This window comes from Empidonax traillii, unplaced genomic scaffold (assembly GCF_003031625.1).
Source record: "Empidonax traillii isolate 1590-97213 ecotype Southwest subspecies unplaced genomic scaffold, ASM303162v1 scaffold9:size3134949, whole genome shotgun sequence".
NCBI classification, from domain to species: Eukaryota; Metazoa; Chordata; class Aves; order Passeriformes; family Tyrannidae; genus Empidonax; species Empidonax traillii.
The window spans coordinates 2,423,336-2,435,542 of NW_020955202.1; the positions used below are offsets into that span (position 1 = coordinate 2,423,336).

General features: G+C 43.8%; 1 protein-coding gene across 2 annotated transcripts; it reads left to right on the forward strand.

Moving 5' to 3' along the window:
• The first annotated feature begins 2,587 nt into the window (after positions 1-2,587).
• On the forward strand, positions 2,588-11,399 carry LOC114057847 (gap junction beta-2 protein-like). 2 transcript variants are annotated; one of them, XM_027884607.1, is made up of 2 exons: positions 2,588-2,658; positions 5,143-11,399. In XM_027884607.1, the coding sequence occupies exon 2, from the start codon at positions 5,171-5,173 to the stop codon at positions 5,846-5,848; it is 678 nt and encodes a 225-aa protein (XP_027740408.1). In that variant the 5' UTR covers positions 2,588-2,658; positions 5,143-5,170; the 3' UTR covers positions 5,849-11,399. The 2 variants fall into 2 exon arrangements, with proteins under 2 accessions (XP_027740408.1, XP_027740415.1); XM_027884614.1 differs by lacking the exon at positions 2,588-2,658 and adding an exon at positions 2,688-2,757 and having other exon boundaries at positions 5,149-11,399.
• Positions 11,400-12,207: the final 808 nt, after the last annotated feature.

Genomic DNA, 12,207 nt, shown 5'->3' on the forward strand with positions numbered 1-12,207 from the left:
TACTTTACGATTCACAAGAATCAATGTACACACGTGCTTTGTATTCCTCAGCTTCAATGCTACCCCTTCCTTACATGTGAACGTTTACAGGTTCCAGAGTTGTTAAAACTTGTCTCTTGCACCTCCTGCCAACAAGATAGGTGTTAAGCAAAGTGTAGGCAACAGCCTTCACCCCTGGATTTGTGCTCTGTCAGAATTCCTTCCTAGGATTCCCCTCTCCTTCCCAAATAAAGCACTACATACTTCCTTACACACATACTCAAGTAGTAGGGTTCCACAAAGGGATTCCTTCTTAGGCTCTGTGATCTTCAGCATCTTCATAAATGATTTGCATACAGGACTTGAAGGAACACTGAGTAAGTCTGCTGATGACACAGAACTGGGAGGAGCTGCTGACTCCCTTGAAGGCAGGGAGGCCCTGCAGAGAGACCTCACAGATTAGAGGACTGGGCCATCACCAAACATATGAAGTTCACTGAGGGAAAATGCTAGATTCTGCACCTGGGATGGGGCAACCTCGATGTACAGACAGACTGGGGAGTGAGATGCTGGAAAGTAGTGCCACAGAAAGGGTCCTGATTGATGGCAAGCTGAATATGAGTCAGCAATGCCCTGTCAGCCAGGAGGGCCAACTGTGTGCTGGGGGGCATCAGGCAAAGCATCCCCAGCCGGTCGAGGGAGGGGATTGTCCTGCTCTGCTCTGCACTGGTGCAGCCTCACCTTGAATATTGTGTGCAGGCTTGGGTGCCACAACACAAGAAAGATATTAAGCTCTTAGAGACCATCCAAAGGAGGTCAACAAAGACGGTGAAGAGCCTTGAGGGGAAGCCATATGAAAAGCAGCTGAGGTCACTTGGTCTGTTCATCCTGGAGGAGACTGACGGGAGACCTCATTGCAGTTACAACTTCCTTATGAGGGGAGGAAGAAGGACAGGTAATGATCTCTTCTCTGTGGTGACCAGTGACAGGACCCAAGGGAATGGCCTGAAGCTGTGTCAGAGGAGGTTTAGGTTGGATATTAGAAAAGTTTCTTCACCCAGAGGGTGGTTGGGCACTGGAACAGGCTCCCCATAGAAGTGGTCATGGCACCAAGCCTGACAGAGTTCAAGAAGTGTTTGGACAGTGTTCTCAGACACATGGTGATTTTTGGAGTTGTCCTGTGCAGGGAAGTGAGTTGGATTCAATGATCCCTGTGGATCCCTTCCAATTCAGGATATTCTATGAAATCCAACTTAATTTTCTAGCCCTCTGGGAGCAAAACCAAATTAACTCTGTCATTTTGCTGATACACAAGTTCTAGTTTCTCATAATTACTAGATCAAACTTAAATTTAATTTTGATCCCTTCTGATGAAAGCATTTCTACTTCTAGACAGTCATCACAAAACCAAGCTCAGTACTAAGTGTAACATACAGAACTTTACTTCAAAATACAGAAACAAAAACACAGCAGTACTTTATATACTCAGGCAATTTTTTATTATCTTTCCTACACACCCTCTTTAACACAGCATTCTTTTCTGATAGGTTGTGTGTTTTTTTTTTTCATCAGTGCTTTAAAAAGCAAAGGCTCTTTACTATGTTGTAATCAAGCATTATTTAATAGAAGTCACTCTTGGTTGGATGCTTTGGGTGAGGTGCAGACCTGAGCTTGACAGAAACACTGGGTATACTTTACAAGCAAAGCCCAAGATAGCTGCAGTGCTGATGCAGCTAACTCATGCCTGGCAGGCCATGGTCTTTGTCCTCAGAAACTTTCCTTATAGATGGGGTTTAAAGGGTACTATAATTAGAAGGAACCAATTTTCATTTTTTTTTGTCAACAACAGAGCTCAAGTTCCAGACAAATAACATGTAGTGACAGGCAAGTAACTCTTCTTTGAGTCACTCTTTATACTTCCTGCTAGATTACTTTCACAAAAACAACTTTTCCCCCACTCCCTTTGTGCAGCAGCGAAATCAAGGCTGCACACACTAATGAGAATATGAGAAAGGTTTCCTACAGCTGTAAAAAGTCCACAAGATCTCAAATGAAAAACAATCATCTTACTTCTATCCTGCCTTCAGCTGCCTGCTGCCCTTGTTACCTCTACATCTGGTGACCAAGATCAATTTTTTTTACTATCAATTCAGCAGTTAGTTTATCTGTTCCTTGTCTTCCAACCTCAGGCCTTTCAAGAAGGTCTCAGCCTGCTTTCTTCAGCCGTGCCTCACCCTACAGAAAGTGTGTGGCAGCTGCATTTTATCTGACCGTTGCCCGAACTGGTCCACGGTGACGATTTCCTCGGGTTGCCATGGCACCGGGGCAGTTTCCGAGGGTCCCCCGGGGCTGGATTTCCCTCCGGGACATGTTTTCTGCCAACACTTGGGAATCAATCCCGGGCGTAGGGCTGTGTTTGCAGGGTACCGACTCTGCTCCGCCCGATGCGCGCCCTGTGTGCATGGACGTCCCGGGCGGACCCGAGGGCGCTTCCCGCGGGGGGCCCCGTCCCCAGCCCCGCTCCATGCCCAGCACCACCCGCCCCCGGGCACTGCAGAGCCCAGCGCCAGCCGCTCCTGCTCAGCCCCTCGGTTCGGCCCGGCCCCGCCCCGGGCGTCCATCCCGCCGACTCCGGGCGGCCGCAGGAGAGGGGCGCGGGCGGAGGCGGGTTAAAAGCGGCCGCAGATGAAGGGGGAGGGACCTTAAAGCTGAGGGACGCGGGAGCGGAGCAGCGCGGTGCGCCCGTCGCGTCCCGCGTGTCCTGCCGAGCCGTGCCAGGTGTGTGTCCGGAGCGGTTCCCGCGTGCCGCACCGGTGGGATCGGGATTAGGCTGTGCGCCCCGCCGAGTGGGTCGGGATCCGTGTGGTGTGCCAGAGAGGGGGGAGTCCCGGCGGGACTGGGCTCGGGGCGGCCGCCGGCGGCGGAGAGGGCACTGCGGGGCTGGGGCAGCCACGCCGCGGCCCCGACTCCCCGCTGGCCCGGAGCTGCCCGGGAGGCAGCCGTGCCTGGGAGCGAGCTGTGAGCCCACAGCCGCGGGACCGGCCCGGGATGCGGGGATGCGGGTCGAGGGCGATGACTGCAGCCGGCGTTGCGAGGTGAGCCGTCGGACTTGAGAGCCGAACGCGGTGTTTGCCAGCGGTGCCCGCTGACAGGAGCCGATGGCAGTCGCGCCGCTGCCCGCCGCTGAGGGCTCGCTGCAGGCTCCGTGTCCGCTCCGGCCGCGCGGGAACGTGGCGGGACGAAGGTCGGCGCGAAAGGGAGGGAGAGACGGGGTGGGATCCAGCTGGTAACCCCAGAGTGGGAATTTGGAGTGGTCTTCACAACCACTTGGTTTTGGCGAGGTGGGTGTCCCGCTAGATTCACTCACTCCCCACAGCCAGTTTCGGTGTTTCTGTAGGGGCATATGCATAGGAGAAGTTGTTTTTTCCACCGAAACTTGCAGCACTGGTTCAGGACTGCAGTGGGAGATGGCACTTGGAGCCCAGGCTATTCATCTCTCAGTGATATGCACTTCAAATACTTTCCCTCAATCCTGTTTAGCTCCTTGTGAAGGTTTCACTGACTTTATTTTAATGACTATGCAACAGGCACGAGGAAATTCTTAAGAGAAACGTGCAGGTGTTTGATCATAGCCTGCAGTTTAGGTCAATGTAAAAAGTTGCGTAATATCGTGCCAGTTTCAGAGACAAAGCATGAGAAGTCTCAGGAATTCCAGCCATCTTGTCAAAGTTGGTTTGGTGGGTTTTTTTGGTGTGTTTTTTTGTTTGTTTGTTTGTTTAGGTTTTTTTTTTTTTTTTTGTCTTACCCAATTTTACCTTTCTGTATCATAGTAAATCTGACCTCTCCCTCTTGCCTCAAGGCTTGTCCATACAAGCTAGGCCCTCGTACCAAGGATATGTGTTGGGGCATGTTAGTCCTTTGGTTGTGTTGTAACTACACCAGGTTAAAAAGTTCTTTTTTTTATTCCTCTCTCTGTTGTTTGAGAGATTTTTGTAAACTTTGGCCAGTGTTACATTTCAAGGTACCGCATTCTCCCCACAACACACAGAGAGCGCCAAGAAGAGACGGAACTCTTATCCATGGCTGGTGTGGCTCTCCCGCACAGCACAGTTGAACCTAGCCTTGAGAGATGATGGACCAACTATGCAGGTTCCCAGCTCGGGTTTCAAAGTGTTTTGTCCAATTCACTGATAGTTTCCAAGTGGCTGCAATCAGTGAAAGCTGAGCCCTGAGACTGAATTCTGACTTCAGCAAAACTTACTTTCAAAGGAGCAAAGAGTGTGGATTTTAGTTTTTCAGAGTAGGAAGAAAGCTGAAATGGATCTTCTCTGAGGTTTGACCTCCTGTATTCTGCTGGGGTGTGATAGCATCTAGAAAATCAACACAAACTCTTTAGCTGAGGGCTTTTTCCTTGCAACTCTGACTCTGCTTTTCTCCTTTTCGGATGAGATAGCAATGAATGTGGAAGGGCAGGCTGTTCCGTATCTCTTTGCCTGCTGGTTTGTGCAATATAGGCACGCAGTCCTGACAGAGCTGACTTGAGGCTTCTCACCAGTGTTGGCAAAATCAAATGCTGTAATTTTGAGATGAAGGGTGATGTCTGAGCTGCAGCAGAAGGCCTTGGAGGCCTGCTGGAGGTGTCTGGGTTGAGTGAGGACTTCTGCTGAAGGTGGCCAAGTAGTACTTACCTCAGAAACCAAGAAAACACTAGCTCAGCCTTCTAGGGATGTGGTGTTGGCAAAGAAACCCTGTAAAAAATACTAGAGAAGTCTCTACTTTTTCTAAATATGGCTCAACTCATGCAGTATTAGTAATTTCTATTGCTTTGGGAAATACAGTGAAAGGCAAAACACTGACAAGAGTCAACCCCAGAAAGGGAAATATCTCAAGAAAGAGAAGGAGGGCATAGAGGATGCACGGAGGAACTGTATTAAGATGTAACTTATTTCCTTCCCAAAGCCTCGTTGAGAAATACATCAAGGTATCCTTGTGCCATTATAAATTCATGGAATTTATAATGAATGAATGAATAATTAATGAAAGTGACTTTACACTTGCTTGTTGCTCTGGAGAGACTAGGAGGAAGTCCTCTTTTTCATAGAAGGTCTAGAACTGATTTTTCACACGTTGATCTGTGTATTGTGTAATACTATACTCTGTACTCTGCAGGTAAAAGGACACAGAAAAGAAGATGGACTGGGGAACTCTGCAGGCTGTTTTAGGAGGTGTAAACAAGCATTCCACCAGTATTGGGAAGATATGGCTCACAGTCCTGTTCATCTTCCGTATCATGATCCTGGTTGTGGCTGCAGAGAGAGTCTGGGGAGATGAACAACAAGATTTTGTCTGCAACACACTTCAGCCTGGCTGCAAAAATGTGTGCTATGACCACTTTTTCCCCATCTCTCACATCAGACTCTGGGCCATGCAGCTGATCTTTGTCTCCACACCTGCGCTGCTGGTGGCCATGCACGTGGCCTACAGGAGGCACGAGAAGAAACGGCGATTCAGAAATGGTGAGAAAATTGATATTGAAGAGTTAAAAAATGAAAAGATTCACATCCGTGGTCCCTTGTGGTGGACATACACCAGCAGCATCTTCTGCAGGATCATCTTTGAAGCTGTCTTCATGTATGTGTTCTATTACATGTATGATGGGTACCAGATGCCCCGCTTGGTGAAGTGTGATGCTTGGCCCTGCCCCAACGTAGTGGATTGTTTTGTGTCTCGGCCTACCGAGAAAACCACATTTACTATTTTCATGCTTGCTGTGTCTGGGATCTGCATGATGTTGAATCTGGCTGAGTTCTGTTACCTAGTGATAAAAGTTTGCATGAAAGAACCCAGGAAAACAACAGTTTTGAAATAACTCCCCAGTTTCAGGATGTCCTAGCTCCCCATTTCCCTTAAACTTTCTTAGGTGTCAGAAAACGATAAGCAATATTTTCCATACTCAAGGAAAAACATAAAAATGAATGTTCATTTGTGTTTAAAAAATTGTAGCCTCCCTGGGAAGCTGACACTGATGAGGTTTTAAATATCATGAGCTAATTCAGTATTCCTGCATTCAGAAATAGGGAGGAGCCTTCTGGCAGCAGCCTTTTTAAGTATGCCTGCTGCTGGCCCTCTTGTTGGGACAGAGTCACTTTTCAAAAAGTGGGATTGGAAGGACCAGAGAAGATTCTAGTGCCCAAAGGAGAGCCAGGAATCACAAAACCAAAACGTCAGCTCAGAGGGAAGCCAATAACAAAGGGTTTTGGCTAAAAGTGGGGTAAAAGGTTTTTGTGGGACATTTCAGCTACAGTGAAAAGGAAGAAGACAAGGGATGATTGTGTTTATAGTAGGTGTCCTTTTTAAGTAATCTGAAGAGCAAGGAAATGGCCTAGGAACGCAGGTACTCCATGGCATTGCATGCTATCAGCTCTGCTGGGCACCAGCAATGGCTTTTATCTTTTTATCTTTTCATCTTCTTGCCTGCACTGAGAAGCATCTCCTACAGGGTTGGAGATGCCCAGTCTCAACTGTTTGTGAATGTCATTGGACCAGTGCTGCCTCCCCACAGTCACAGATGCTACAGCAGTGGGAGGAACAAAACTCATTTTTCATTCCTTAGATCAGGTGAAAAAAAGGACTGTCACCTCTGAGAAGGTGGAGGCAGTGCAACTGTCCTTCTCTTGTTCTCCCCTAATACTTTGTGAAGAACCTCAGTACAGTAGACCGTGCTCAATTAAGAGACTTTCTACCACCTGACTGTGCCTCACTTAGCTGTGTACCTTTCAGAAGGGTTTTTTTTTCAGTAAAAAATGAGAAAAATTGCCTTGCTTCATTTCTGTTTGTTATCCAAGAGAAGTGCTTCAACTTACAGCATGATATGGAGTGCTCTTTACATTGATCCCTTTTTCCTATCCAACCTGCACACCTTTCCTTTATAAAACCTTTTCCCTATCTGATGTACCTTTCAAATTAGTCAAGCAAACCACTCCCAATCTCTCTGACATTCCACATTGTGAGATTAAATCACCATTCCTTTTCTCACAGTTGGTCTAGCATAAATTACAGACACCTTGCAGAGTGAAAATAGCAAAGTGACCCAATCAGAAATGAGGAGGAACTTGATATTTTTCTTTAAGTTCACATTGCTGAGCTGTAAATTGTGTATTACTAACTTGAAGAACTATATGAGTCAGTTTGGCCTTGTCTCAAAACATGTTTTATGTCTGTCATAGGCAGCTACACCAGCACACACGGCAACGCAGTTTTATCTCCTAAGTGCCTATTGAACTCACTTCTAGAAAGTTGGCTCTCTCTCCTCCTGAGCTTTAATTATTGGCTTTTCCCCAAAATGAATAATCACTATCTCACCTTCTCTGTTTGCATTCACCTTTTACTGAATGTTTTCTGTTGGAATAAACAAAGCTGCATGAATTAAGGCCCATGGCCCCTCACTGTGCACTGGAAGTGGAGCACGAACAGGCTTCCATTGCTTGTGACCTACATCCAGTGTTGCAACTTGACTGCAGCTGGAAATCTGTCATCTAAGAGGGGAGCAAGGAAACCATGAAAACACCATCCTCAGAAGCATGAACAAAAAGATGGAAAGTCATTCATAATCAGCTGGACTGGCAACTTGGACAGTGAAAACATCTTTAATTCAACTCCAAAGAACAAAGCTTGGCACATATCAGGTTTGTGCTTGATAGAGCTCCTACATTGTTCCATACAGAATTACGAAGAGAACAAACTATCTAGTCCCAGTGCTCTAGTATTACATTTCTTTTGTAATAAGATTTTTATTTTTTTCTGAAATTATAATTAAAACATGTATGTGTGTGTGTTTTCTGTATTGCTTGTACATGCTGTGTATTACCTGCTATGTCTAACGAAAATCTGGTTTACTACAATGGAAAATGTATGCACCAATACTATATTTAATAGCCAAGGGCTAGGAAAAGGATTTTAGCCTTCTGCTGCAGGTTGGTTTCTCGGTTGGTTACATTGCTTGTAATCCTGAAGTTTCATGAGCTCATAGTGGAAGGTCACATATGTGCTTTACACGAAATAAAATATGCTGTGTAAGACAGCCTTGTGCTAGCAGAATTGTGGCTGGCAAATGCCAGTGGTAAATTACTTAACCAGTTCTATAGAGGAGAGAGTTCATTTTCCCAGCCTACCTTTGAATTTAACTGGAACTTGAAATGAGACATACCAAAACCATTAACACTAACATGATGAAGTTATCTCCAGCTAGCAGTTCGGCAACCAGATTATCACACAGGGTAAAAAGACAGAATTGGGCAAAGTGTCTGGAAGTAGCCAAAAGAGGACTTTGAACCAGGACTGCAGCATCAGGCAATAATAGCTCTACCAGGATATATTTACTGTTTCTCAGATTTATTTTCTGTGTATATTTAATTTAACTGAATAGCTGCTTTGTATGAGGAAAAAAATTCAGATACTTTATAGGAACATGGGAATTGCACCTATTTCTGCATGTGCTACATTGCATAGCTGACCTTCTACAAATGGATTTCTTATAGATTAAAATACAACTCTGTGTTAAAATCGTGTTTGTTCTTTCTGGAAATGCACTAGTAGTGTCTACATTTTTGATACTTGGTTCCTGGGCTTTCCTCAGAATGAATATTTCAGGAGTGTTGAAAACTGAAGCAGCAAATCTGTTTCCTCATGAGGCTGATTCCTTACTGTTCAGTGTCCAGTAAAGCCAGGACATAAAATGTCATTAATAATGTGCTATCAGAAGTGGGAAGTGTAGGAATGGGACTGGCTGGAGTTATGCCTTGGACTGAAATCACCAGAAAAAAACACCATTGAATTAATCAGGTTAAACACTCATCCAAAACCTTGAAACCAGAACTACAAATGTTTGTTAGAAGGGGAAGGAGAGGAGGGGAAGCAAACTTCACTATTAAGTCATAGATGCATCTAGAGAAAAAACCCTAACTACCTTGGGAGAAAGAAGGATTTGAAAGGAAGTCAGAAGTATAAATCTGTTTTTATGACTTCTGGATATAGAAGTACTTTTATTAAAAGTTTTCTTAGACAAAGATAAAAAAAATCCTTCAGTTATTTACAGTTATCATGAGCCACTGCACTGTGTTTTGTATCTGACAGGAAGAATATAAAAGACAAGACCATACAGAGAAGAGCACTCTTGTATCATGGAGGTTCAGTTCAAAATAGCAACTCTGTTAAAAGCTGTTTTATTTTGTGAAAAGTGTACTGCAGCAGTAAGCAACAGCTAAGAGCATTTTACTATAAACTAGGTGAAAATGAATCTGTTTTTTCCCCTAATTATAATTCCCTTCCCTGCAAATTAGGCTAATGGGTTTTAGTAGGCAACAAAATCACACACAAAAGAATTGCACTATATTTTTGGTCACCTGGTCTGATATTCAGGACAGTCACTACCCTGACTGTTAATTACAGTTTTATTTGAATTTTCGCAATCTTATTACCTACACAGTCATTTGAACCTGTTTGTAGACAGTGGCAAAAGTAATGGTAACTCCTTTAAGGTTAGTGAGCTAAGACTAATGGTAATGATGTTCAATATAGTTCAGAAGGTACCTATCCTTTTTCCCCATCTGACCAACCCAACTTTTACAGAATATATTTCTCTTCTGTAAAGCTGGCTCATCTCTGACCTGTGTATTTTCTATATAAACTTTTCATATAAACTTTCCTAGCCACTAAAAGAAAGTCCTAATAAGCTAGGTTTGGGAATGCATTAAGCTTTAATCAGCAGGCCCAAATGAGGAAACAAGCCGTATCTCAGGCTCTCCACCTTTGAGAACTTAGCTTGCTTTTGCTGCGGTTGGTCCCCCCCTACTACCATGGAACTCAATGTCAGAATTGGTCACAACATTGCATGTACCTTCTCCCTTTTTCTGCCAGTTTAATCACTGCCACGAACTCAAAGTATTATTTCACATCTGCCTGCTCTATTCCCAAATCCAATTGAAAGATAAAGGTGACAAGTGTGTCATGTTCACAGGAAGTAGAACAATTTAATCAAGCACTGTTTGTTAAGATTGTTGCAACAGGTGCCAGAAAAAATATAATTATTATGTGGCAAAGATTTCAAACCTATTGTATTTTGCATAATTAGTGTAATGTCTGCTTACAGTTTGTCATGTCCCTGCCATAGGTATTGCATCCCTTACGAGGACTGAGACTTTAATATACAGTTTAAATAGCTTCCACAATATGTCCAGCACAAATAAAAACAGTCCATACACACATATGTGCGCACAGACACAGAGCAACAAACTGACTAAATCATTCCCTCTCTGTGATCTGATAGAAGACTGAATGAGACATTGCAACATGGATTTGTCAGGCATAATTTCCGCCTGTGCCTTGATAAAAGTCTTTGTGTATAGCAGTAAAATAGATATTAATGACTCATTGTCAGAGCATCAGGATCCACCAAATGGGTCAAACTTTATGCAGCTGGGAGGAGCTGCAGGTAGATGGGAAGATAAGCTTAGGATTCAGTAAGATCCTTACCACCGAGAGAAATGGCTTAACAGTAGCAGTTTTAGGAGTTAGGAAAGTCTAAATGCTACTATTGTGAAACACCAAGCACTTGCAAAACTGTCTGAAGTGGAAAAAGAGTTTTGTAAAGATGAGCTGGAGTTTGTAGTTAAACATAGGTGGAACATGAGACAATAACGTTGACTAGAAAAAATATCATACTGGTATGCATTAAAGGTTTATAAAAAAATAGGATGTTTGAAATAAAGTTTCCACTCCTGTTAGTACCCGAAAACCTTTATCTAGAGCCTACTTTAGGGCACCATCTTTCCCAAAAGTCCATTTATCAACTGGAGAAATTTAGGGGTCAGGAATAATATGCCATCAAATGTCTGAAACACAGAACCCACGAGGAAAGACTGCAAGAAATTAATTGGCCAGGAAAAATCCGAGGAAAGACCCAGAAGCATTCTTCAAATATGTAGAAGATTGTGGCAAAGAAGATGAAGATGTTGCACTTTACATTCAGTCACAGCAAGACAAGAAATAATAGGCTTATGTTGCAACAGGTTGTAAGCTAGTGACTGTAAAATCTCTCTATGAAGAAGGTTAAACTTTGAGTTGGTTGACAGACTTCATCACTGAAGATTGTTAAATGCCAATTCCAACATTTCTTGAGGATAGTCTGGGTATAGGACTCTGCTCTAGGACAGAGGGAACTTCTAAAATGTGTGAGGAAGGGGATCTCAACTGAAAGAGTCAGGTAAACAGGTTTCTTTTGCTGAGACAAAGCTCAGCTGTTGAATCAAAATTCAAGTCTGTTTGCCAGTGCAGGGTCTATCCGGCATGATCTCTGGCAGCATGGTTCTTTTCTGCTTTTAGCAATTGTAATAAGACATTCTGCTGCAATATGTTCCACCTAACAAAGCACATGAGGTGTCATTGTGAGTAAATAAAATTGCAATTAATATAAATGAAGTTGATGATGGCATTATTTTTCTTCTCCTCAGCATAATGAGGAAGAAGTTCCCTATGCCTTGATTTAGTGTCTCACAAAAGAGGCATTCTTCCCAGCAGGAGGAAGACTAAAACCCAGATCAACAGTCAGTTTTGCTGCCTGTTTTACTATATGTGCAAACATTGGTGGAGTTCACTGAAGCCTGGTCTGCACACAGAATATTTCCCAGGATAGCATGCCATTTTGTGCTACTGATTTCTTTAACTTCAAAGGCAGACCATCACATTGCGCAGCAGTTTGAAATTTGTAGAATAATTTTCCTATACTTAAATTTTTTCTTTTTCTACTTCAAAGCAAGATACCTATTGTTGTTCCTTTTTGTGGAAGTTAATCATTATTTGAGGCCTTTATGAAGTCATCCTGTGTGACAACAAGATACATTCCTGGTAAAACATACTGTATTTGCTCTTACCCTGAATACAATGAGAAAGAACATCCTTGTTTAGGAGCCTTGGTTGTGGTTTGGCACTATGAATCGTTCAGTAGCAATACTAGTTTAGGGCATTAACACTGATGTCATCCGCTCTTATCCTGTCTATGTCTCTTTCTCACCCCATTCAACACTGTGCCTTGGTTCCAGGACCTTTACTGTGCCAGCACAATTGTTTGCGCAGCTGTGCTCAGCACTGGATTGGCTGATTGTTTTAGCTCATGAAGAAACAAATGTTTTGTTTTGCTGGATTGGTTTTTAGCTGGGTCAATTCCTTGATCTG

What these genes read in the sequence shown, in the direction of transcription:
- LOC114057847 (XM_027884607.1), top strand. Translation starts at nt 5,171, where the DNA reads ATGGACTGGGGAACTCTGCAGGCTGTTTTAGGAGGTGTAAACAAGCAT.